A 25,672-nucleotide genomic window follows, 5' to 3' on the forward strand; every position below is an offset into this window, starting at 1 on the left:
AGTGCAGTGGCGCGATCTCGGCTCACTGCAACCTCCGCCTCTCGGGTTCAAGCGATTGTCCTGCCTCAGCCTCCTGAATAGCTGGGATTACAGGCATGTGCCACCACGCCTGGCTAATTTTTGTATTGTTAGTGGAGACGGGGTTTCTCCACATTGGTCAGGCTGGTCTCAAGCCCTCGACCTCAGGTGATCTGCCCGCCTCGGCCTCCCAAAGTGCTGGGATTACAGGCATGAGCCCCCAAGCCCGGCCTGACTGTGAGAAGTGTGAAAGACAGAATGTTAAAAAAAAAAAAAAAGAAAAAAGAAAAAAAGAAAAAAAAGAAAAGGCTGAAAAAGAATTAAATATTTAAATATTTTTATTAAAAATTAAAAAAATATATATTAACTGGGCCTGTCGTCCCAACTATTTGGGAGGCTGACGCGGGAGGATTGCTTGGGCCTAGGAGGTAGAGGCTGCAGTGAGAAGTGATTGCGGCACTGCACTCCAAACTGGGTGACAGAGCAAACCCTGTCTCAAAAAATAAGAAGAAAGAAACTCATAAGGAAGGCTATGCAATTTCTACCGTGCTGTAAATTGCAGGCACTTCGCGGGGCGAAAATAAATGGGCAAAACTACAGCTCCCATGAGGCGAAGGGGCCACGATGCCCGCGGAAGTTATTTTTCCCCCGGCCGGCAGGGAGTTGTAGTTGTCTTTGAAAGCTTTCTCTTTCTTTTGGCATAGGCGGGAAATGTGGCGTTAAGAGGCTGGGATTCCGAGACAGAAGCGAGGTTTTCACGAAAATGCGAGCGACTTCGGCAAGGGGCGGGGCCGCTAGACGTGGATGAAAGGTACGGAGCCAGCGTGGACCAATCAGGCCTCTTTGGGGCGGGGCCTCTGTGGAAAGTGGGCGTGGCCTAGGGGGGAAATCACCAAGAACGCACCGGAGGTCCTTGCCAGCCCTGGAAAACGCCCTCTGCGGTGAAGGAGAGGTGAGAGGCCAGGGTTCCAAGACTCTTGGGTCCTAGGGAGGGATGGGGGCCACAGGGCTGGAAAACTGGGTCCCGGAGGGGGATGCACTGGGTGCCAGTACTTTAGGTCCTGGGAAAAGAGGAGGCTGGCACCCTGAACTCTAGGGTCTGGGGGAGGAGGAGATCCTGGATTCCTCAGTGTGAGGGAGGAGCGTGTTGGGAGCCAGGACTCCTGGGTCTGAGGGCCCGGACTCCTGTGTCGGAGGAAGGGAAGGCTGGAGGCCTGGAATCCTGGGGCCTGGGTAACGAAATGCTTGTGTCCTGAGTCTTGGAAGTAGGGGCGGCACTGGAGGCCCGAACTCCTGGTTCCAGGGGAGGAAGAGGCTTAGGACAGACATTATGCATTATCCAGCCCTCCGTCCCCCACAGACCACACCGCCATGCCTCCCTCTGGGCCCCGAGGAACCCTCCTTCTGTTACCGTTGCTGCTGCTGGTCCTGCTTCGCGCTGTGCTGGCTGTCCCCCTGGAGCGAGGGGTGCCCAACAAGGAGGAGGCCCCTGCGACTGAGAGTCCCGTAAGTGGCCCAGCCCTGCTGTCCAGCCAGGTGTTTGCAGTGGTACTACAATTCCTGCAGACCCCGTGCCCATAGGGTGGATGTTCCAGTGACTTAACTGGCCCTACGGTTGTAGCTTGTCTTTTGCCCGCCATTCCTCCCAGCAGCAGGGGTTTGACTTGGTGAAAAACTGGAAGTCCCTGACTCTGAGGTGTGGAAAATGTGCTTCACGCCCCAAATAAACCTCTGTTTTTTAAAGATTCTCTCTACCCAAGAAGGAATCTGAAAACAAACAAACAAACAAACAAAACTACATTTCCCAGTAACACCATGTTGCTAGTTCCCAGTAGCAGTTGATGTTGGCTAGCTGGGGTAGTCTGACTTCATGGTGCTCTTGGGAGTTGTAGTTTAAATTACAAAAGGGTGGGTGCACTGCTTGTTTATTAATTCCAACATGTGTTTATCAAACCCAATAAAAGCTTTGGTCCTAAGGGATTTGGAACTTTGGAGATCCTGAAGACCAGTGCGTGTCTTGTGGTCGGAATCTTCCTATAGCTTCCTATAAGAATAGGCTGGTCAGGCCGGGCACAGTGGCTCAAGCCTGTAATCCCAGCACTTTGGGAGGCCGGTGGATCACGAGGTCAGGAGATCGAGACCATCTTGGCTAACACAGTGAAACCCTGTCTCTACTAAAAATACAAAAAATTAGCCGGGCATGGTGGCAGGCGCCTGTAGTCCCAGCTACTCGGGAGGCTGAGGCAGGAGAATGGCGTGAACCCAGGAGGCAGAGCTTGCAGTGAGCCGAGATCGGGCCACTGCACTCCAGCCTAGGTGACAGAGCGAGACTCTGTCTCAAAAAAAAGGCTAGACAGGCTAGGCGCGGTGGCTCATGCCTATAATACCAGCATTTTGGGAGGCTGAGGCAGGCAGATCACTTGAGATCAGGAGTTCGAGACCAGCCTAGCCAACATGGCAAAACCCCATCTCTACCAAAAATACAAAAATTACCTGGGCGTGGTGACTCATGCCTATAATCCCAGCTATTCTGGGAGGCTGAGGCACGAGAACTGCTGGAACCAAGGCGGTGGAGGCTGCAGTGAGCCGAGATCACGCCACTGCACTCTAGCCTTGGCGACAGAACTGAGACTCTGAGACTCTGTTTTCTGAGACTCTGTCTCAAAAAAACAAAGAATGGGCTGGTCATTATCCCCTGGAATGGATCATTGGGTGTTTCTGGTCCCCATGCTGCAAGTTAGGCCTCTATTCTGTGAAATCCTTGCAGACCCAGGAAGGCTTTGTTGAGTCCCATTTCCTTTCTTCCATTCCACATGTTTCCTGAGCACCTTCCATGAGGCAGGCACAGTGGTAGTTGTTAGGGCACAGCCACATGTGTGCCCTGTGCCTGTGGACTATCCCTGCTCACTGGGAGATGGAAGACGAAGGGCAGGGCTCTGTGAGGGTGAACACCAGGGGTGACAGGGAGAAAGGGAGGTGTGAGTTGAGCTCTTTCTTTCTTTCTTGCTCTGTCGCCAGGCTGGAGTGCAGTGGTGCAATCTTGGCTCACTGCAACCTCTGCCTCCCAGGTTCAAGTGATTCTCCTGCTTCAGCCTCCCGAGTAGCTGGGACTACAGGCGTGCACCACCATGCACAGCTAATTTTTGTATTTTTAGTAGAAACGGGATTTCACCATGTTGGCCAGGATGGTCTCGATCTCCTGACCTCGTGATCCACCTGCCTTGGCCTCCCAAAGTGCTGGGATTACAGGCATGAGCCACCTCATTTTTTCATTTTCTTTTTCTTTTTTTTTTTTTTTTTGAGATGGATTTTTGCTGTGTCACCAAGGCTGGAACGCAGTGGTACAATTACTGCAACCTCCGTCTCCAAGGCTCAAGCGATCCTTCTGCCTCAGCCTCTGGAGTAGCTGGGACTTCAGGCATGTGCCACCACGCCTAGCTAATATTTTTGTATTTTTGGTAGAGACAGGGTTCATTATACTGCCCAGGCTAGTCTCTAACTCCTGACCTCAAGTGATCTGCCCACTGTGGCCTCCCAAAGTGCTGGGATCATAGGTGTGAGCCACTGAGTTCTGAACTGGAGAGATATGTTAAGTAAAGAGCAAGGAAGAGAGGAAGTGAAGGGAAGAGCATTCCAGGCAGAGGGAACAGCATGAGCAAAGTCCACTTGGTAGGAGAAAGCAGAGCAAGTTGAGGATGTCAAGGAGGCTGCTGTGGCTGGAGCAGGGCGAGTGAGGAGGAGGGGAGAGGGGGATTATGTGGATCATGTGGGACCTTGTGAGACTTGATAAAGAGGTAAGGAATGTGTGTGTGTATATATATATATATATTTATAATAGACAGGGTCTTGTGCTGGTGCCCAGGCTGGAGTGCAGTGGCAGGATCATAGCTCACTGCAGCCTTGAACTCCTGGACTCAAGTGATCCTCCTGCCTCAGCCTCCCAAGTAGCTGGGACTACTGGCGTGTGCCACCATGCCCAGCTGATTTTTTTCTTTTTATAGAGACGGGAGTCTCCCTATGTTGCCCAGGCTGGTCCCGAACTCTTGAGCTCAAGCAATCCACCCGCCTTGGCCTCTCAAAGTGCTAGAATCATGGTGGCATGAGCCACCATGCCTGGCCAATTCTCTCTTTTTTTTTAATTTTAATTTTTTTTGTTTGTTTGGGACACAGGGTCTTGCTCTGTCACCTAGGCTGGAGTGAGATGATATGATTATAATGCACTGCAGCCTCAGAATCCTGGGCTCAAGCAATCCTCCTGCCTCAGCCTCCCAAAGCACTGGGATTACAGACTTGAGCCACCACGCCTGGCCTTCTCTCTTTTGTGATTTTTTTTTTTTTTTTTTTTGAGACGGAGTCTCGCTCTGTCGCCCGGGCTGGAGTGCAGTGGCCAGATCTCAGCTCACTGCAAGCTCTGCCTCCCGGGTTCACGCCATTCTCCTGCCTCAGCCTCCCGAGTAGCTGGGACTACAGGTGCCCGCCACCTCGCCCAGCTAGTTTTTTTGTATTTTTTAGTAGAGACGGGGTTTCACCGTGTTAGCCAGGATGGTCTTGATCTCCTGACCTTGTGATCCGCCCGTCTTGGCCTCCCAAAGTGCCGGGATTACAGGTTTGAGCCACCGCGCCCGGCCTCTTTTGTGATTTTATTTATTTATTTTTCTAATTTATCTTATTTGCTTTTCACTACAGATCTGGGAGGCAGAGGATATACTACCTATTTTTTAAATAGGAAGAGCAGAGAAGGCCCAGGGAGAGTAAAGTGACACCCAGCTATGTATGACAAGGGTGGGATCAGAAGGCCTGGGACTTTCGTCTGTGTTGTTCACAGTGCGGCATATGATAGGGGCCTGGTGAATGTTCGTTGAATGAGTGGATGCATACATGGCCGGGGGAGTGGATGGATAGGCAGGTAGATGGATGGGCGGGTGGATGGATGGGTGGGTGGATGAGTGGATGGATGGATGCATGGATGGTTGGATGAATGGGCGGGTGGATGGATGGATGAGTGGATGGATGCACGGGTGGATGGATGGGTGGATGGATGGACGGATGGATGCACGGATGGATGGATGCACGGATGGATGGATGCATGGGCGGGTGGATGGATGGGTGGGTGGGTGGGTGGGTGGATGAGGGGATGGGTGGATGGATGGATGGATGGATGCATGGGCGGGTGGATGGATGGGTGGGTAGGTGGGTAGGTGGGTGGACAGATGGTTGGTTGGATGGATGGATGGGTGGGTGGGTAGATGGATGGGTGGATGGATGGGTGGGTGGATGAATGGGTGGATAGATGGTCGGGTGGGTGGGTGGGTGGATGGATGGGTGGGTGGGTGGGTGGATGGATGGGTGGGTGGGTGGGTGGATGAATGGATGGATGGATGAACGGATGATGGGTGAATGGATGGGTGGGTGGGATGTATGGATGGATGTATGGGTGGGTGGATGGATGGATGGATGGATGATGGGTGGATAGATGGGTGGGTGGGATGTATGGATGGATGGGTGGGTGGGATGTATGGATAGGGGAGTGGATGCATGGATGAATGGATGGTTGGATAGATGGATAAAGGTATGATTCACAGCTTCCCAACAAGTCATGTCCACTCTGAGCACCCACTCTGGGCAGTATTGGGCTGGGTGTTCACTGATGTGATTTTCATTTCATCTTTGCTACATATATGGGAAAAGGTAAAAACTGACGAGTCCCTCGTCAGCTGCCCTAGGGAGTGGCCATAACAGTAACAGGAGTGATGGTGGGGGTGGGGGTGGGAGCAGGGGCTGCTATGTCTGTCCTCGTTGCCTCAGGACACAGGCCTGTACTACCACCGGTACCTCCAGGAGGTCATTGATGTGCTGGAGACAGATGGGCATTTCCGAGAGAAGCTGCAAGCTGCCAATGCAGAGGACATCAAGGTGCGGCTGGGGGCAGTGGGGGCTGTGGGAGGGGTACGTGCGGGGTGGGACAGAGTTCAGGAGAGGACTGGTTTCTTTTTTTCTTTTTCTTTTTTTTTTTTTTTTTTTGAGACAGAGTCTTGCTCTGACACCCAGGCTGGAGTGCAATGGTACGATCTCAGCTCACTGCACCTCCGTCTCCTGGGTTCAAGGGATTCTCCTGTCTCAACCTCCCAAGTAGCTGGGATTACAGGCGCACGCCACCATGCCTGACTGATTTTTGTATTTTTAGTAGAGATGGAGTTTCACCATGTTGGCCAGGCTGGTCTCGAACTCCTGACCTCGTGATCCGTCCATCTTGGCCTCCCAAAGTGTTGGGATTACAGGCGTGAGCCACTGTGCCTGGCCGTACTGGTTTCTTCAAAGGGGCCACATGGCTCCAGCTCTGCCTGTATTTGAAATCACCAAAATGAGGCTCAGGGAGAAGTTGCTTCTTGGGGTCACAAGCTGGGAAGAGCTTTGGGGAGCACAGAATACGAGGTTAGTGCAGAGTCCCGCGGGGCAGGCTTTCAGTTGCAGCTCCACCTCTTACCAGCTATGGGGCCTCCCCGCACCGTGCCTCAGTTTCCCCATCTGGAAAAAGCAGGGTTCGGGTTTGGATTTTCCAAGGGAAGGATTCTGGGCTTTGGATTTTCCAAAGAAAGATGTATAAAGGGTATGGAAGAGCGTGGTGACACTCCTTAGCAAGTGTTGTGAGAGGGTTGCACTAACAGAATGCTCCTATGGTGCCTTCTACAGAGGAAGAATTCAAAATAAGGGAAGTGCTGGTGTCCCTCACGTCACCATGAACTCCCATGTCAGGCCTCTAGGAGCACTGTCATTGTCCCCATTTCACTGAGTAGGACACTGAACCCTGGTAGCAGGGTCTGTCCTTGTGGGCCTGGGTCTCACCACCATGCCCAGCTAATTTTTTATTGTTTCTAGAGACAGGGACTTGCCATGTTGCCCGGGCTGCTCTTGAACTCCTGGGCTCATGCGATCCTCCCACCTCAGCCTCCTAAAGTGCTGGGATTACAGGTGTGACCCACCGCACCTGGCCCTAAACGTGTGACTTGATGAGTGACGGGAGATGGGGCAGCAGAGGTGGGCAGGGCCTTGAATGCCAGGCTGACGGGCTGGGAGCTGTCCTTCCTGAAGACTCTGAGGAGCTGGGGGACTATAAGCAGGGAAGAGGCGGTGTAAGACTGGGGCATGAGAAAGCTTGTAAGAAGCTGCCAGAGAAGACAGAGAGCAGGCCGAGGCCGCCCAGCATGCCCCCTCCCAGGCCCCCAGGCTGACCAGGGTCTCCTCTCCCGTCAGAGCGGGAAGCTGAGCCGAGAGCTGGACTTTGTCAGCCACCATGTCCGCACCAAGCTGGATGAGCTCAAGCGACAGGAGGTATCGCGGCTGCGGATGCTGCTCAAGGCCAAGATGGACGCCGAGCAGGATCCCAGTGAGCAGGGGCAGGGCAGGAGGGACAGGCAGGGAGGGGTGGGGAAGGGTGGCCTCGCTCCCAGCCTCCAGGTGGTTGTGTGCTAAGCAGGTGAGGCTTCCCTCCCCTCTGTGAAATGTGAGTGGGAGATTGCCCCAGTGTTCCTCCTAGCATGATTTAATACAAACATTACAATGTTGTTTGTTTATATTCTGTTTCCATTTGTTGTTTTTAAAAATCTTTATCATGGGCTGGGCACAGTAGCCCACACCTGTAATCCCAGCACTTTGAGAGGCTGAAGCAGGCAGGTCACCTGAGGTCAGGAGTTCAAGACTACCCTGGCCAACACGGTGAAACCCCGTCTCTACTAAAAATACTAAATTAGCTGGGTGTGGTGGCACATGCCTGTAATCCCAGCTGCTCAGGAGGCTGAGGCAGGAGAATCACTTGAACCCAGGAGGCGGAGGTTGCGGTGAGCCGAGATCACGCCATGGCACTTCAGCCTGGGCAACAGAGTGAGACTCTGACTCAAAAAAAAAAAAAAAAAAATCATTGTCATTTAAAATTCTGGTAGAGGCCGGGTGCAGTGGCTCACACCTGCAATTCCAACACTTTATGAGGCAGGAGAATCACTTGAGCCCGGAAATTCAAAACCAGGTTGGGCAACATAGCAAGACCCCTATGTCTATAAAAAATATTTTAAAATGAGCTGGGCATGGTGGCGCATGCCTGTGGTCCCACCTCCTTAGGAGGCTGAGGTGGAAGGATCATTGAGCCTGGGACGTCAGGGCTACAGTGAACCATGACTGTGCCACTGTACTCCAACCTGGGCGGCAGAACAAGATCCCATCTCAAAAAAAAAAAAAATGAAAGAACTTCAAACTTTCAGAAAAGTTGTAAGAGTAGTACAGAAAACAGCCAAACACCCTTGACCCGGCTTCTCTAGTTAACATTTGCTCCATTTGCTTTGTCATTCACATGTGGGACTTTACCGCAGTCACCATCTCGTCACCCTACACATTTCAGTGTGATTCTCCTAAGAACATACTCTTGCATAAGTACAGCAATAAAATGGAGAAGTTTGTCAGGTCACACTGTTTTTCCTTGCTTAGTCAATTTCTTTCTTTCTTTCTTTTTTTTTTTTTTTTTGAGATGGAATCTCACTCAGTCTCCCAGGCTGCACTGCAGTGGCGTGATCTTGCCTCACTGCAACCTCTGCCTCCCGGGTTCAAGGGATTCTCCTGCCTCAGCCTCCCAAGTAGCTGGGATAACAGGCATCCACCACCCACACCCGGCTAATTTTGTATTTTTTTTTTTTTTTGAGGCGGAGTCTTCACTCTGTCGCCCAGGCTGGAGTGCAATGGCACCATCTCGGCTCACTGCAAGCTCCGCCTCCCGGGTTCGTGCCATTCTCCTGCCTCAGCCTCCCGAGTAGCTGGGACTACAGCGCCCGCCACCGCGCCCGGCTAATTTTTTGTATTTTAGTAGAAGACGGGGTTTCACCGTGTTAGCCAGGATGGTCTCGATCTCCTGACCTCGTGATCCGCCCGCCTCGGCCTCCCAAAGTGCAGGGATTACAGGCATGAGCCACCGCGCCCGGCTTGTTTTTTTTTTTTTTTTTTTTTTTTTGAGACGGAGTCTCGCTGTGTCGCCCAGGCTGGAGTACAGTGGCCGGATCTCAGCTCACCGCAAGCCCCACCTCCCGGGTTTACGCCATTCTCCTGCCTCAGCCTCCCGAGTAGCTGGGACTACAGGCGCCCGCCACCTCGCCCGGCTAGTTTTTTTTTTTTGTATTTTTTAGTAGAGACGGGGTTTCACCGGGTTAGCCAGGATGGTCTCGATCTCCTGACCTCGTGATCCGCCTGTCTCGGCCTCCCAAAGTGCTGGGATTACAGGCTTGAGCCACCGCGCCCGGCCTGTATTTTTAATAGAGACTGGATTTTGCCATGTTGGCCAGGCTGATCTCAAACTCCTGACTTCAAGTGATCCTCCCGCCTCAGCCTTCCATAGTGCTGGGATTACAGGCCTGAACCACCAGCCCTGGCCCCCATCTCAAGGTCATTAATGTAATCCCATCTGCCAGGACCCCTTAGCCCTGTAAGGTCACACATTCCCAGGTTCTGGGGATCAGGATGTGGGTATCTCTTGGGGCACCAGTATCCAGCTGCCACAACACTCAGGTTCGTCCCGTCCCTCCTCTGCCCAGAGCCTGCCCCCGGCACCCCAGTGCCCTCAGGCTCGCGTTCATGTTCCTTTCGGCTGCTCGGAGCCTGGGTGGACCTCGGCCACATCCTCCTGGGCCCGCCCTTCCCCTGTGTGCCCTGACCTTCTTGCGTCAGCATTTTTAGAAATTGCTGACGTGCAACCTCGGGAACTTTGCCCGTTCGCCCTGCTGTCCCATGACATTCCTTCTCAGGGCTCTTTGCCTGGTCCACAGACCTTCCATCTCCCCTGGAACGTCACCTCCTCAGGGTGTCACTGCCCCGGCCGTCCTGTGTGAAGGAGCCTCTGTTTTATTTGTGTCCTTGGTATTCCTTTGTTCATCCCTTGGTCGCCTGTTCTCTGTCTCTCTAGACTGGGTGCTCCAAGAGGCAGAACTCTTTTGGTGGTGGTGGTTGTTGTTGAGACAGAGTCTCGCTCTGTCGCCCAGGCTGGAGTGCAGTGGCGCAATCTCGGCTCACCGCAACCTCTGCCTCCCAGGTTCAAGCGATTCTCCTGCCTCAGCCTCCTGAGTGTCTGGGATTACAGGTGCCCGCCACCACACCCGGCTAATTTTGTATTTTTAGTAGAGACGGGGTTTCACCATGTTGGCCAGGCTGATCTCGAACTCCTGACCTCAGGTGATCCACCTGCCTCGGCCTCCCAAAGTGCTGAGATTACAGGCATGAACCACCACGCTTGGCCTCCAAGAGGCAGAATTCTGTCACCATCTGATTCCTGCTGTGTCCACAGTGGCCAGCACTGGGTCAGCCTGGAGTAGTGGCTCAACACTGGCACAAACAATGAATTTGAGATTCAGTTTGTACCTGTGTCCTGCACGCCTGTCACTCCTCTGGGCTCAGCCAGGGCTGGAGCTGCCTCCACTGCAGCCTGGGTCTCCCAAATTCTAGCTGCCCGTGTGTGTGTCTTTCTGCCCACCTGACCGAGGGCCGGCCGCTGGAGGGCGGGGCCAGGCCGATTGATTCTGTGTGTGTGTGTGTGTCTGTCTCTCTTTCTCCCCACCTAACTAAGTGCCGCTGGAGGCCAGGGCCAGGCTGATTCATTTTGGGTCCAGCATTGCACAGCGCAGGCCTGGGCCCCTAGAGGCCTCGGGAGACCTGTGTGTGGTGAGTAAGTGTGTGTTGGCAGTGTGTGTGCTGTCCCTTCCTGCCTGGAAACCCTACCCCTTCCTGACCGCTTGGAAACTCCCATACGAGGGAGGCTGCACTTGTTTGCTGCAGCTGCTGTAACCAAATACCCCTGACCAGGTGCTTCAGCAACAGAACTGGACTGTCTCATGGCCTGCAGTCAGAGTCCAAAGTGAGGGTGTTGGCAGGGCTGGTTCCTTCCGGGGCTATGAGGGAGGATCTGGTCCAGGCCCCTCTCCTTGGCTTGCAGAGGGCCGTCTTTTCCCTGCGTCTTCACACCATCTTCCCTCTGTGTGCCTGGCCCAAATTTCTCCTTTCATTATTATTTTTTATTAATTATTATTATTATTTATTAATTTTTTTTTTCCAAGATGGAGTTTCGCTCTTGTTGCCCAGGCTGGAGTGCAGTGGCATGATCTCGGCTCACTGCAACCTCTGCCTTCCGGGTTCAAGTGATTCTCCTGCCTCAGACTCCCAAGTAGCTGAGATTACAAGCATGTGCCACCATGCCTGGATAATTTTGTATTTTTAGTACAGATGGAGTTTCGCCATGTTGCTCAGGCTGGTCTCGAATTCCTGACCTCAGGTGATCCACCCACCTCGGCCTCCCAAAGTGCTGGGATTACAGGTGTGAGCCACCACGCCTGGCCTATTATTACTTTGTTTTACTTCCATCACTCAGGCTGGAGTGCAGTGGCGCGATCTCGGCTCACTGCAACCTCCGCCTCCCATGCTCAAGTGATTCTCTTGCCTCAGCCTCCTGAGGAGCTGGGACTACAGGCACACACCACTGCACACGGCTAATTTTTGTATTTTTTGTAGAGATGGGGTTTAACCATGTTGCCCAGGTGGGTCTCAAATGCCTGAGCTCAAGTGATCCTCCCACCTCAGTCTCCCAAAGTGCTGGGATTACAGGCATGAGCCACTGCGCCCAGCCATAAATTTCTGCCTTTTATAAGGTTGCCAGTCATGTTGGATTAAGGCCCACAGGAATGACCCCATCTTAACCTGGTTCCCTCTGTAAAGACCTAGTCTCCAAATCAGGTCACATTCTGAGGTACTGGGGCTTAGGACTTCAACACAGAAACTTAAGAGCACGCAATTTAACCCCTAAGACTGGTTGATGCTTTATCAAAAATTTTGGTGTTTTTCTTTTATTTATTTATTTATTTATTTTTGAGACGGAGTCTCACTCTGTCACCAGGCTGGAGTACAGTGGCGCAATCTCGGCTCACTGCAACCTCCGTCTCCTGGGTTCCAGCTATTCCCCTGCCTCAGCCTCCCAATTACAGTACAGGTGCTTACCACCATGGGATTACAGGTGCTTACCACCATGCCCAGCTAATTTTTTGTATTTTTAGTAGAAATGGGGTTTCACCATGTTGGCCAGGATGGTCTCGATCTCTTAACCTTGTGATCCTCCTGCCTCGGCCTCCAAAAGTGCTGGGATTACAGGCGTGAGCCACTGCACCCAGCCTTGTTTATTTTTTTAAAGAGTGGTTGAGGCTGGGCGCGGTGGCTGCCACCTGTAATCACAACACTTTGGGAGGCTGGGTGGGTGGATCACCTCAGGTCAGGAGTTCAAGACCAGCCTGGCCAACATGGTGAAACCCTGTTTCTTCTAAAAATACAAAAATTAGCCGGGTGTGGTGGCGTGCACCTGTAGTCCCAGTTACTCAGAGGACTGAGGCAGGAGGATTGCTTGAGCCTGGGAGGCGGAGGTTGCAGTGAGCAGAGATCCTGCCACTGCAGAGTGAAACCCTGTCTCCAAAAAAAAAGGGAAAGAAAAAAAGATGGTTGAATGTCATGGTTTGGGGTGTTCAGTGGCTGGTTCCCATCCTTGCTCTGCCACTTGCTAGCTGGTAGCCTAGACCAGTCACAACCCCTCAAGGGGTCTCAGTTTTCACACTCATAAAATGGGGATAATCGTAGAACCTATGTTGTCAGGATTTTGTGGAAAGTAAATGAATTAATACAGTTAAAGTGCTTAGGGCATGGCCTGGCATCTAGTAAGAGGGCAGTATATGTTAGTTTTTATTATGGTTATTATTCTAAGTATCAGACTCAGTCATGGGATCACCTCCTCCAGGAAGCTCTCCCTGATTGCCCCAGGCTAAAGATGTCTTCTGGGCTTCCCTAGCGCCGCTCGTGACTTCTTTACAGCATGTCTGGCCCAAGATTCTAAAAGGACATGCCCTGAGGTGTTGGACTCTTCCTTCTCTTCCAGATGTACAGGTGGATCATCTGAATCTCCTGAAACAGTTTGAACACCTGGACCCTCAGAACCAGCACACATTCGAGGCCCGCGACCTGGAGCTGCTGATCCAGACGGTAACGGGAGTGGGTCCAAAGGCAGAGGATTGAGGGAAGCTTTGCGGAAGGCGACAAGGGGACAGAGTCCCGGACGTGAGCCAGCTCACCATGCCTGCTGGTGTTCTCTGAGGTTGGAGGCTGATAGAGGGCTGGGTGGTTTCTTTTAGTTTCTTTTTTTTTTGAGACAAAGTCTCGCTCCTGTCCCGCGGGCTGGAGTGCAGTTGTGTGATCTCGGCTCACTGCAACCTCTGCCTTACGTGTTCAAGCAATTCTCCTGCCTCAGCCTCCCAAGTAGCTGGGATTACAGGCGCCTGCCACCACGCCCGGCTAATTTTTGTATTTTTAGTAGAGATGGGGTTTCACCATGTTGGCCAGGCTGGTCTCGAACTCCCGACCTCAGGTGAGTTCCGGCCTCCCAAAGTGCTGGGATTACAGGCGTGAGCCACTGTGCCACGCAGCTCTTCTTATAGTGATACCCACCATAACCCAGCGGGCCATCATCTTTTTTTTTTTTTTTTTTTTTTTTTTTTTGAGACAGAGTCTTGCTCTGTCGCCCAGGCGGGAGTGCAGTGGCGCAATCTCTGCTCACTGCAAGCTCCGCCTCGGGTTCACGCCATTCTCCTGCCTCAGCCTCCCGAGTAGCTGGAACTACAGGTGCCCACTACCAGGCCCGGCTAATTTTTTGTATTTTTAGTAGAGACAGGGTTTCACCGTGTTTGCCAGGGTGGTCTCGAGCTCCTGACCTCGTGATTCACCCGCCTCGGCCTCCCAAAGTGCTGGGATTACAGGCGTGAGCCACTGCGCCCAGCCCCATCATCTTAACTAATTACAAGGTCTCGCTATGTTACGTGAGTTAGTCTTGAACTCCTGGGCTCAAGTGATCCTCCCAACCCAGCCTCCCAAAGTGCTAGGATTCCAGGCATGACCCACCTCTCCTAGCCTGACCTCATGTTCTTGGCCGCCTAGCTGTACCTGAAATACGTAACATATTAAGTTCACCATGTATGTTGTTCTTATGTACTTATTCCTCCAAGATCTGGAGATTGTGGAGGACTTGAAAGAGGTGGGTTGAAGTTGCTGTCGTATAACCATCCTAATCTGTTTTGAATAAAGAGAAGAAAGTGTGTTATGGGGCAGGAGTAGTCATGGAAACCAAAAAGGGTGACATCAGGCTGTGCGTGGTGGCTCACGCCTATAATCCCAGCACTTTGGGAGGCTGAGGTGGGCGGATCACCTGAGGTCAGGAGTTTGAGACCAGCCTGGCCAACATGGTGAAACCTTGTTTCTACTAAAAATACAAAAATCAGCCGGGCCTGGTGACACATGCCTATAATCCCAGCTGCTTGAAAGGCCAAGGCGGGAGAATCACTTGAACCTGGGAGGTGGAGGTTGAAGTGAGACAGTGAGCAGAGATCATGCCACTGCACTCCAGCCTGGGCAACAGAGCAAGACTCGCTCTCAAAAAAAAAAAAAAAAAAAGGGACATCAGGACACAAGACGTAAGACAGGTAGAGGCTGGGGCTGCCCTCGGCCAGGTTCAGGGCCAAGGGCCTGCCATTTACAGGCTGGAATTGGGGGCTGGGCAGAGGGGGCAGAAGGGAATGATCCTGTGCCTTTCCCCAGGCCACCCGGGACCTTGCCCAGTACGACGCAGCCCATCATGAAGAATTCAAGCGCTACGAGATGCTTAAGGAACATGAGAGGCGGCGTTATCTGGAGTCACTGGGAGAGGAGCAGAGAAAGGAGGCAGAGAGGAAGCTAGAAGAGCAACAGCGCCGGCACCGCGAGCATCCCAAAGTCAATGTGCCTGTGAGCACCCCATTTGTGCCCATCCACTCCCTACCACATCCAGTTCAAACCCGACAAGAAAGCAGTTAAAGAACTACAATTCCCAGGGGCCCTTGAGGCAAAAACTTCCTGTTACTGTACCTGGCTGCCCAAGGGGCTGCTGGGAGTTGTAGTTTTTTTAGTTTTCTTGCTTGGAGATGATGTTTGTTGGATGGGGGTAAAGGGATATTTGGTTTTATCCCATGGCATGCAGACTTCTTGCTCATGAGCTCCTGGCTCTCCCTTCCACAGGGCAGCCAAGCCCAGTTGAAGGAGGTGTGGGAGGAGCTGGATGGACTGGACCCCAACAGGTTTAACCCCAAGACCTTCTTCATACTGCATGGTAAGGTGGGGAGGGAGTTCCAGAGCTGGGATGAACCCTGAGACTCTGACCCTCCTGGGACCTGAATGCTAAGAGGGGTGTGTCTGTCCCAGGAGGGCTTAGTCAGGCCTAAGAGCCGAGCCTATGTCCCCTGGTTGACCAGACAGCCCTGCTTCTCCTGGCTATAAGGCTAGGATCTGCGTGGAAGGGTTGGGCCTCTGCTCTAGCAAACACCAGACCTCCGGGTTCTAAGGACAGCTGGTGTCCACTGTAAGCAAGCCAGGTTGGCTAGGCCTGGGCCCTCCTCCCACAGCAGCCCAAAAGAAACCCTGGTCCACTCTGGGAGCCCTGTCACTAGGAGTGTGTTGTTCCCTAAGAACCAGGCCTCCAGAGGCCTGGAAAGCCCTTTCTCTTTTTCTTTTTCCTTTTTTTTTTTTTTTTGAGACGGAGTCTTGCTCTATTGCCCAGGCTGGAGTGCAGTGGTGTGCTCTCGGCTCACTGCAACCCCCTGCCCTCCGCCTCCCACGTTCAAGTGATTCTCCTGCCTCAGCCTCCTGAGTAGCTGGGATTACAGGCATGTACCACCATGCCCGGCTAGTTTTTGTACTTTTAGTAGAGACGCCGTTTCAGCATGTTGGCCAGGCTGGTCTCGAACTTCCAACCTCATGTGATCTGCCCCCCCTCCGCCTCCCAAAGTGCTAGGATTACAGGCGTGAGTCATTGTGCCTGGCCTGGAAAGACCTTTCTGTATGGTGGGTCAAAGGCACACTCCCCCGAGTCTGTCTCTTCCTGTCTGGAAGTGTGGCCTGGGGTTGCCAAGCCCCCTCAGATATGCCCGGCACGCTGTCCCAGAATCTGCCGCTCGTCAGAAGAGCTTAGCAAGGCCTAACTCATTCATTCAGCCAATCTTTCCTAAGGTCCCACTAAGGACCAAGCCTTGTCAAGACCCTGTGGATACAACTGTCAACAAAACAAAGTACCTCCTCCTCAGAGCCAGTGATCAGGCACACAGATCATACCACACTTTAGTAACTCCAAGAGACTGAACAGTATGAGAGGCGCTAGCATTTTACATAAGCTGCCAATTAAATTAACGTACTATTGAAAACAAGATGCGTCCTGGGCTGGGTGCAGTGGCTCATGTCTGTAATCCCAGCACTTTGATAGACCGAGGTGGAAGATGGCTTGAGCCCAGGAATTCAAGACCAGCCTGGACAACAAAGTGAGACCCTGTCTCTATTAAAAAAAAAAAAAAAAAAAAAGTAGACCAGGCATGGTGGCTTACGCCTATAATCCCAGCACTTTGGGAGGTTGAGGTGGGAGGATCACCTGAGGTCAGGAGTTCAAGACCAGCCTGGCCAACATGGTGAAACCCCATCTCTACAAAAATACCAAAATTAGGTGGCATGATCGTAGGTGCCTGTAATCCTAGCTACTCAGGAGGCCGAGGTGGGGGAATCACTTGAACCCAGGAGGTGGAGGTTGCAATGAGCCAAGATTGTGCCATCGCACTGCAGTCTGGGTGACGGAGCAAGACTCCATCTCAAAAAAACAAAAATAAAAGTTAAAAATTAAATAAATAGGCCGGGCGCGGTGGCTCAAGCCTGTAATCCCAGCACTTTGGGAGGCCGAGATGGGCGGATCACGAGGTCAGGAGATCGAGACCATCCTGGCTAACACGGTGAAACCCCGTCTCTACTAAGAAATACAAAAAAACTAGCCGGGCGAGGTGGCGGGCGCCTGTAGTCCCAGCTACTCGGGAGGCTGAGGCCGGAGAATGGCGTGAACCCGGGAGGCGGAGCTTGCAGTGAGCTGAGATCCGGCCACTGCACTCCAGCCTGGGCTACAGAGCGAGACTCCGTCTCAAAAAAAAAAAAAAAAAAAAAAATTAAATAAATAAAGATGCATCCCTATTTCAGGGGTGATAAAATAGAAGAACACAAAAGTGCATCTCAGAATCAATGAAGGTTCTAGGCCGGGTGTGTTGGCTCACTCCTGTAATCCCAACACTTTGGGAGGCCGAGGCAGGCAGGCCCCTTGAGGCCAGGAGTTGGAGACCAGCCTGGCCAACATGGCAAAACCCAGTCTCTACTAAAAATACAAAAAAAAAAAAAAAAAATTAACCAGGCATGGTAGTGCTCGCCTATAGTCCCAGCTACTCAGGAGGTTGAGGCAGGAGAATCGCTTGAGCCCGGGAGGCAGAAGTCGGGGGTTGCAATGAGCTGAGATCACACCACTGCACTCCAGCCTGGGCAACAGAGCGAGACTCTGTCTCAAAAAACAATAAAAAGTAAAAAAGAATCAAAGAAGATTCTGTAGTGGGGTCTCAGGTAGTGATATGTGCTACCTCGCAGCCTCGAACACCCAGGTTCAAGTGATCCTCCCCCCTCAGCCTCCCGGGTAGCTGGGACCACAGGCACACACCACTATGCCTGGCTAATTTTTTTAATTTTTAGTAAAGGCAAGGTTTTACCATGTTGCCCAGGCTGGTCTCAAACTCCTATGCTCAAACAATCCACCTATCTTGGCCTCCCAAAGTGCTGGGGTTACAGGCATGAGCCATCCCACTGGGCACCACCCTGCCTTTTTTTTTTTTTTTTTTTTTGAGACAGGATCTTGCTATGTTGCCCATGCTGGACTCAAACTCCAGGCCTCAAACAATCCTCCTGCCTCAGTCGCCTGAGTAGCTGAGACTGCAGACGTGTGCCACTGCGCCCTGTTTTAAACATGTTTAATCGTACAGTTCAATAGTATTAAGTATATTTACACTGTCATGCAACCAATTCTGAGAGTGCATCATCTCGCACAACGGAAACTATCCATTAAACCACTCGCCTTCCCCTTCTCCCCCGCTCTCTAGCAACCACCATTCTATTTTCTGTCTCTATGATTTTGACTCTTTTAGGTACTTCATATGAGTAGAATCTCTTAGTATTCGTCGTGTGTGTGTGTGTGTGTGTGTGTGTGTGTATTTGGCTTATTTCACTTCGCATAATGTTGAGGAACTGAAGTTTTCATTCTCCTGGATATTAATTTCTATTTCAATTGCCCCATGTGGCTAGTGGCTGCTGTACTGGAGTTGGAGTCCCAGCACAGCTCTAGAGAGGACATTTGGGCTGGACACGGTGGCTCACGCCTGTAATCCCAGCACTTTGGGAGGCCGAGGTGGGTGGATCCCTTGAGCCCAGAAGTTCAAGACCAGCCTGGGCAACATGGCACAAACCCATCTCTAAAATAAAATACAAAAATTAGCTGGGTGTGGTGACGTGCGTCTGTAGTCCCAGCTACTTGGGAGGCAGAGGTGGGAGGATCACTTGAGCCCAGGAATTCGAAGCTGTAGTGGGCTATGAACACACCAGTGCACTCCAGCCTGGGCAACAGAGTGAGACCCTGTATCAAAAAAAATTAAAAATAGGCCAGGCGTAGTGGCTCACGCCTGTAATCCCAGCACTTTGGGAGGCCGAGCAGGCGGATCACGAGTTCAAGAGATCGAGATCATCCTGGCCAACATGGTGAAACCCCGTCTCTACTAAAAATACAAAAATTAGCTGGGCGTGGTGATGCACGCCTGTAGTCCCAGCTACTCTGGAGGCTGAGGCAGGAGAATCACTTGAACAGTGGAGGTTGCAGTGAGCTGAGATCACGCCACTGACCTCCAGCCTGGCGACAGAGTGAGACTCCGTCTCAAAAATAAATAAATAAATTAATTAATTAATTAACAATAGGCCGTGTGCGGTGGCTCACCCCTGTAATCCCAGCACTTTGGGAAGCCAAGGCAGGTGGATCCCTTGAGCCCAGGAGTTCAAGACCAGCCTGGGCAACATGGCAAAACCCCATCTCTACAAAAACAAATACAAAAATTAGCTGGGTGTGGTGGCGTGCGTCTGTAGTCCCAGCTACTTGGGAGGCTGAGATGGGAGGATCACCTGAGCTGAGGAGTTCAAGGCTTCAGTGAGCTATGAACACACCAGTGCATTCCAGCCTGGGTAACAGGGTGAGACCCTGTCTCAAAATAAAAAAAAAAAACCTTATTTAATCTTTTTAATCTGGCAGTCCCTACAGACCAGAATAGGTTGAGAGGAACTCCCTATACCTTTTTTTCTTTTTCTTTTTTTTATTTTTATTTTTAGAGATGGGGTTTCACCTTTGTCACCCAGGCTGGAGTGCAGTGGTGTGATCATGACTCACTGCAGCCCAGACCTCTTGGGCTCAAGTGATTCTCCCACCTCAACCTCTAGAGTAGCTGGGATCATAGGTGCACACCACCATGCCCAGCCAATTTTTAATTTTTTTTTTTTTTTTTTTTTTTTTGAGGCAGAGTCCAGGCTGGAGTGCAATGGCACGCTCTCAGCTCACCGCAACCTCCGCCTCCCGGGTTCAAGCTATTCTCCTGCCTCAGCCTCCTGAGTAGCTGGGACTACAGGCAGTTGGCATTATGCCTGACTAATTTTTGTATTTTTGTAGAGACAGGGTTTTACCATGTTGGCCAGGCTGGTCTTGAACTCCTGACTTCAGGTGATCCTCCTGCTTTGGCCTCCCAATGTGCTGGGATTACAGGCGTGAGCCACCGTGCCCGGCCCACTTTTTTACTTTTTTTTTCTTTCTTTTTTTTTTTTTTTTTTTGTAGAGACGGGGTCTAGCCATCTTTTCTAAGCTGGTCTCGAACTTGTGTGCTCAAGTGATCCTCTTGCCTTAGCCTTCCAAAGTACTGGGATTACAGGCATGAGTCCCTAAGTTCGGCCCCTACATTTTCTTTAATCCTAATCAATTTAAATTTAAACAGCCCATGTGGCTAGTGGCTACTGTATTGGACAGCACAGATCCAGAGTTGAGGCAGAGGAGACCCCCAGGCCTGAGCCCTAGGCCGCACTAGCACGGGGAGGTCAGGAAGAGGATGGAGCCGTCAAAGGAGATGGAGGGGCAGCCAGAGAGGACAGAATCATGTTCCAGAAGTCAAGGGCAGAAAGTCAAGTCAGATGCAGGCGGAAAATGAACCACGGGATTTGCAAGATGAGGGTTCCCGGCCTCCTCCGCAGGAGCAAGGTTGTGCTTGTGTGAGGGAGCCGAGGAAGGAGGAGGGCCGGTGGTGACAGTGAGTGTGGCTGACCAAGCCTGAAGCCCTGCAGCTGCGGGGTCTACATTGGTAGGAGAGGCTCTCCCTGACGACTGGAGTCGGCACTGGCCTGGTTCTCTGGGAAGCAGAGGTCCCTGATAACCCTGGAGCTGACTCTGTGTCCAGAGCACTGGATGCCAGGGCCAGAGAATCCTGCATGACAGTGACCCAAGCATGTTTCCTCGAACCCTCTTTTTCATCTATTCCATTCTCAGCCCCCTGGTCGCTAGGCAGTGACCCTAGCAACGGGCCTAGTGGGGTGCTAAAGCCTGGGGGCCACCGTTCCACCACGCGAGATCTGTAGTTACCTGTCCTCTGATAACAGACCCCACATCTGCCCCAAGTTTCTTCACCAGGGACCTGACGCACCCCGTCCTCGGTCACCTGAGATACCTTGCTATCTCCTTCCCTTCAGATATCAACAGTGATGGTGTCCTGGACGAGCAGGAGCTGGAGGCCCTCTTCACCAAGGAGGTGAGCATCTTGGAAGCCTCGGGCACCTGGAGGGACTCCCAGATCAGCCACTTATTTTCTCCTTGCACTCCCCTTAAATCCCCCTGAATGGGAGCTCATTTGAAAACTACAACTCCCATCAGCCCCCGGGGCAAAAACAGCTGCCAGGCGTGGTGGAGTGCCCAAAGGACTGCTGGGAGTTGAAGTTGTCGGGTTGTGTGTCTAACGAGGAAGGGGTAGCCTGGGAATGAGCTCGCTCGGGACCTCTCAATGCTGTCTGCCTCTCGCTTGCTCCTGCAGCTGGAGAAGGTGTACGACCCAAAGAATGAGGAGGACGACATGCGGGAGATGGAGGAGGAGCGGCTGCGCATGCGGGAGCACGTGATGAAGAATGTGAGGGGGGAGCCGGGCGGGGGGCCAGGCGGGGGAGAAGACGGGGCCCCAGCTCTGTCACTCACCCTTATCTGGCTCCCCAGGTGGACACCAACCAGGACCGCCTCGTGACCCTGGAGGAGTTCCTCACATCCACTCAGAGGAAGGAGTTTGGGGACACCGGGGAGGGCTGGGAGGTGAGAACATGGGGGATACTCGGGGTCCTGAACCTCTCTCTCTTCCAGCCATGACCTTTCTTTCAGAGTCTCAGGCCCCTTCTCTTTTCCTCTGGGTCCCCGGCCATTCTCCTGGGTCACTGCATCCCTATCTCTGGGGCTCTGTTCTCCCCTGTCTCTAGGACTCTTTCTAATTTTTGTTTATTTATTTATTTGTTTAATTTTGTTTATTTATTTTGAGATGGAGTCTCACTCCGTTGCCCAGGCTGGAGTGCAGTGATGTGATCTCGGCTCACTGCAACCTCCACCTCCCAGGTTCAAGCAGTTCTCCCACCTCAGCCTCCTGAGTAGCTGGGATTACAGGTGCGTGCTACCACACCTGGCTGATTTTTGCATTTTTAATAGAGACAGGGTTTCACCATGTTGGCCAGGCTGGTCTCAAACTCCTGACCTCAGGTGATCCACCCATGTTGGCTTCCCAAAGTGCTGGGATTAGAGGCGTGATTTTTGTTCGTTTGTTTTGTTTTGTTTTCTTTTTAAGACAGGCTCTTGCTCTGTCACATAGGCTGGAGCCCAGTGGTGCGATCTTGGCTCACTGCAACCTCTGCCTCTTGGATTCAAGCGATCCTCCTACCTCAGCCTCTTGAGTAGCTGGAATTACAGGCGTGAGCCACCATGCCTGGCTAAGTTTTATATTTTTTGTAGAGATGGGGTTTTGCCATATTGGCCAGGCTGCTCTAGAACTGCTGGACTCAAGCGATCCACCTGACCTGGCCTCCCTAGGTGCTGGGATTACAGGTGTGCACAACCACACCACACCTGGCTGATTTTTGTATTTTTTGGTAGAGACGGGGTTTTGCCATGTTGGCCAGGCTGCTCTCAAACTCCTGGACTCAAGCGATCCACCCTCCTCAGCCTCCCAAAGTGCTGGGATTACCCAGGCTGGAGTGCACGGGTGTTATCATGGCCCACTGCAGCTTCCGACTCCTGTCCTTCAAACTCCTGTCCTGATCCTCCTGCCTGAGCCTTCCTATTAGCTGGGACAACAGGCGCATGCCAGCATGCCCAGCTAATCTAGCTCATTCTTTTATTTATTTATTTATTTATATTTTTTGAGACAGGGTCTCCTGTCACCCAGGCCTGGAGTGCAGTGGCATAATCATAGTTCACTGTGGCCTTGAATTCCTGGGTGCAGGGGATCCTCCTTCCTTAGCCTCTTGAGTAACTGGAACTACAGGCACATGCCACTATGCCCAGCTAATCTAGGTATCTATTTTATTTATTTATTTATTTATTTATTTTATTTATTTATTTTTGAATACAGAAATTTGCTCTTGTTGCCCAGGCTGGAGTGCAATGGTGCGATCTCAGCTCACTGCAAACTCCACCTCCCAGGTTCAAGCAATTCTCCTGCCTCAGCCTCCTGAGTAGCTGGGATTACAGGCGTGCACCACCACACCCGGCTAATTTTGTATTTTTGGTAGAGACGGGCTTTCTACATATTGGTCAGGCTGGTCTCAAACTCCCGACCTCAGATGATCCACCCACCTCGGCCTCCCAAAGTGCTGGGATTACAGGCGTGAGCCACTGCGGCCTATTTCTATATATGTTTCAAGATGCCTGACCAATTTTCTGTAGAGACAGGGTCTCACTCTGTTGCCCAGGCTGATCTTGAACTCCTGGTGTCAAGTGATCCACCCACCTCGGCCTCCCAAAGTCCTGGGATTACAGGCGTGAGCCACGGTGCCCGGCCTTGTCTCTCAGTTTTTATCCTACTCCCACCTCCCACTTGGGCCTCTTTGACCACCCACATGGCCCTGGCCTCCCAGCCTCTTCTAAACCTCCCCCATTGGCACAACCCTCTCCAACGTGGGTGGGCCGAGGTTGGACCTGTGCCCCTGATGACCCTTTTGCCCACCTGCAGACAGTGGAGATGCACCCTGCCTACACCGAGGAAGAGCTGAGGCGCTTCGAAGAGGAGCTGGCTGCCCGGGAGGCAGAGCTGAATGCCAAGGCCCAGCGCCTCAGCCAGGAGACAGAGGCTCTAGGGCGGTCCCAGGGCCGCCTGGAGGCCCAGAAGAGAGAGCTGCAGCAGGTGACAGGGGGGGAAGCTGTTTCCATCCGCTGAATCTCTGGCCACCCTTGTCCGTGTCCCCATGGGTGTCCAGAAGCTGGGAAGGCCTGTGGCCACCATGTTAATCACTGGGGGAGCCTCAAGTATTCACCGCCATCTTGAGTAAGGGCAGATGTTTTCCTGTCTCTGACAGCTCTGTGGCTGCCATGTTAGATAAGGGCAGTTAGGCTGTAAGTGAGGAGGGAAATGCCCAGGAGGGGGAGAAGGGCAGACTCAGCCAGGGACGGGTGAGAGCTTCCCTGTCCCAAAGCAGGACCCAAGCCGTGGCTGGAGGGAGAACTGGATCCTTGACTATCATTAAGCCTGACTGTCAATGAAAGAAAAACTGAGGCCCACGGAGAAGGGATTGGCCAGTGACCACTTAGCATGTTGCTGTGAAGTCTGAGTTTGGGGACTGAGGCCTGAGTACTTGCAGTGCCAGCGTCACACCCTCTTGTGTGTGTGACCCCTCACCTCCTGCAGGCCGTGCTGCACATGGAGCAGCGAAAGCAGCAGCAGCAGCAGCAGCAGCAGCAGCAGCAGCAGCAGCAGCAGCAGCAGCAGCAGGGCCACAAAGCCCCGGCCGCCCACCCCGAGGGGCAGCTCAAGTTCCACCCAGACACAGGTGCTGGCCCTTGTCTGGGGAGGAGGGGCTGCAGGGCTGGACCCCTGGGTCTGAGGTTGGAGGGGCTGGGGCCTGGACTCCCAGATCCGAGGGAAGAGAGGCTGGGGGCCCAGTCTTCCGGGTTTGAGGGAGGAGGGGCGGGGGCCTGGACTCCCAGGTCGGAGGGAAGAGGGACTGGGGGCCCAGACTCCTAGGTCGGAGGGAGGAGGGGATGGGGGCCTGGACCCCTGGGTCTGAGGGAGGAGGAGCTGGGCCTGGACTCCTGAGTGTGAGGGAGGAGGGGCTGGGGGCCTGGACTCCTGGGTCTGAGTGAGGAGGGGTTGGGCCTGGACCCCTGGGTGTGAGTGAGGAGGGCCTGGGGGTTGGGGCTGGGACCCCTGGTTGTGAGGGAGGAGGGACTGGGGGTTGGGACCCCTGGGTATGAGGGAAGAGGGGCTGGGCCTCCAGGGGCCTGGGGGAGGAGGGGTTGGGATGTCCTGTGCCACCATTCCCTCCCTCCATTTCCAGACGATGCACCCGTCCCAGCTCCAGCTGGTGACCAGAAGGAGGTGGATGCTTCAGAAAAGAAACTTGTTGAGCGGCTCCCTGAGGTTGAGGCGCCCCAGCATCTGTGATCCTCCGGGACCCCAGCCCTCTGGATTCCTGATGCTCCAAGGAGGCTGATGGGCGCTGGATGAAGTGGCACAGTCAGCTTCCCTAGGGGCCGGTGTCATGTTGGGCTCCTGGGGCGGGAGCACGGGCTGGCATTTCATGCACTGCTGCCCCTCCAGGTCCACCTGTCTCCACTCTCACAGCCTCCGAGTCTGTGGCCCTTCCCTTCTGTCCTCCTCCGAGGGGCCTGCCTTCTCTCGTGTCCAGTGAGGTGCTCAATGATCGGCTTAACTTAGGGAAGGCCCCTCCCCTTCCCGTCTATCCCAAGAGGGTCTGCTGTGAGCCTGCGTTCCTAGGTGGCGGGGCCTCAGCTGCCTGGGTTGTGGCCGCGCCAGCATCCTGTATGCCCACAGCTACTGGAATCCCCCTGCTGCTCCGGGCCAAGTTTCTGGTTGATTAACGAGGGCATGGGGTGGTCCCTCGAGACCTTCCCCTACCTTTTGTGGAACCAGTGATTCCTCAAAGAGAGTGTCCCCTCCACAGCTGGGTGCCAGGGGCCGGGGATCCTCAGTGTAGCTGGTGAACCCTGATACCAGGAGCCTGGGCCTCCCTGAACCCCTGGCTTCCAGCCAGCTCATCGCCAGCCTCCTCCTGGACCTCTTGGCCCCCAGCCCCTTCCCCACACAGCTCCAGAAGGGTCCCAGAGCTGACCCCACTCCAGGTCCCAGCCCCTCAGTCTCATCTGGAGCCCCTGAAGGCCTGTCCCACCCACATTTCTGGCCTCATCTGACACTGCTCCGCGGCCTGCTGCGTGTCCTCTCCATGCTCCGGTTCCATCTAAATATACTTTCTGGAACAAACGCGTGGCTCCGTGCCTGTGTATCTGTACCGGTCCCTCCAGAACGCTCTTGCCACATCACCTGCTGGAGCCCTCATCTTTGAAGACTGGATTCAAGCGTCGCTTCTGAGAGGCTCAATCCTGGTATCTTTCCGTCGGCCCCTGATGAGTCTGCAGCCTTCACATAGGGTCCCTTCAGCC

At 53.0% G+C, this 25,672-nt stretch overlaps 1 protein-coding gene and 1 long non-coding RNA gene across 6 annotated transcripts; both read left to right on the forward strand.

The window, feature by feature from the left end:
* The first annotated feature begins 909 nt into the window (after nucleotides 1–909).
* On the forward strand, nucleotides 910–25,493 carry NUCB1 (nucleobindin 1). Of its 5 annotated transcripts, none has more exons than XM_077980706.1 (14): nucleotides 910–970; nucleotides 1,362–1,524; nucleotides 5,824–5,931; nucleotides 7,270–7,402; nucleotides 8,706–8,780; nucleotides 12,956–13,059; nucleotides 14,665–14,850; nucleotides 15,121–15,211; nucleotides 20,719–20,777; nucleotides 21,057–21,149; nucleotides 21,233–21,325; nucleotides 23,229–23,399; nucleotides 23,901–24,042; nucleotides 24,550–25,493. In XM_077980706.1, exons 2-14 carry the CDS (start codon nucleotides 1,390–1,392, stop codon nucleotides 24,654–24,656), a joined length of 1,497 nt encoding a protein of 498 aa, XP_077836832.1. In that variant the 5' UTR covers nucleotides 910–970; nucleotides 1,362–1,389; the 3' UTR covers nucleotides 24,657–25,493. The 5 variants fall into 5 exon arrangements, with proteins under 5 accessions (XP_077836832.1, XP_077836830.1, XP_077836833.1 ...); XM_077980704.1 differs by having other exon boundaries at nucleotides 1,379–1,524; XM_077980707.1 differs by lacking the exon at nucleotides 8,706–8,780 and having other exon boundaries at nucleotides 1,379–1,524; nucleotides 23,901–23,950; nucleotides 23,985–24,042.
* LOC144337234 (uncharacterized) lies at nucleotides 17,773–18,893 on the forward strand. Its single transcript, XR_013410035.1, has 2 exons — nucleotides 17,773–18,359; nucleotides 18,659–18,893. It is a non-coding gene; the product is annotated as an uncharacterized LOC144337234 (long non-coding RNA).
* Nucleotides 25,494–25,672: the final 179 nt, after the last annotated feature.

This window comes from Macaca mulatta, chromosome 19 (genome assembly GCF_049350105.2).
Source record: "Macaca mulatta isolate MMU2019108-1 chromosome 19, T2T-MMU8v2.0, whole genome shotgun sequence".
NCBI lineage: Eukaryota > Metazoa > Chordata > Mammalia > Primates > Cercopithecidae > Macaca > Macaca mulatta.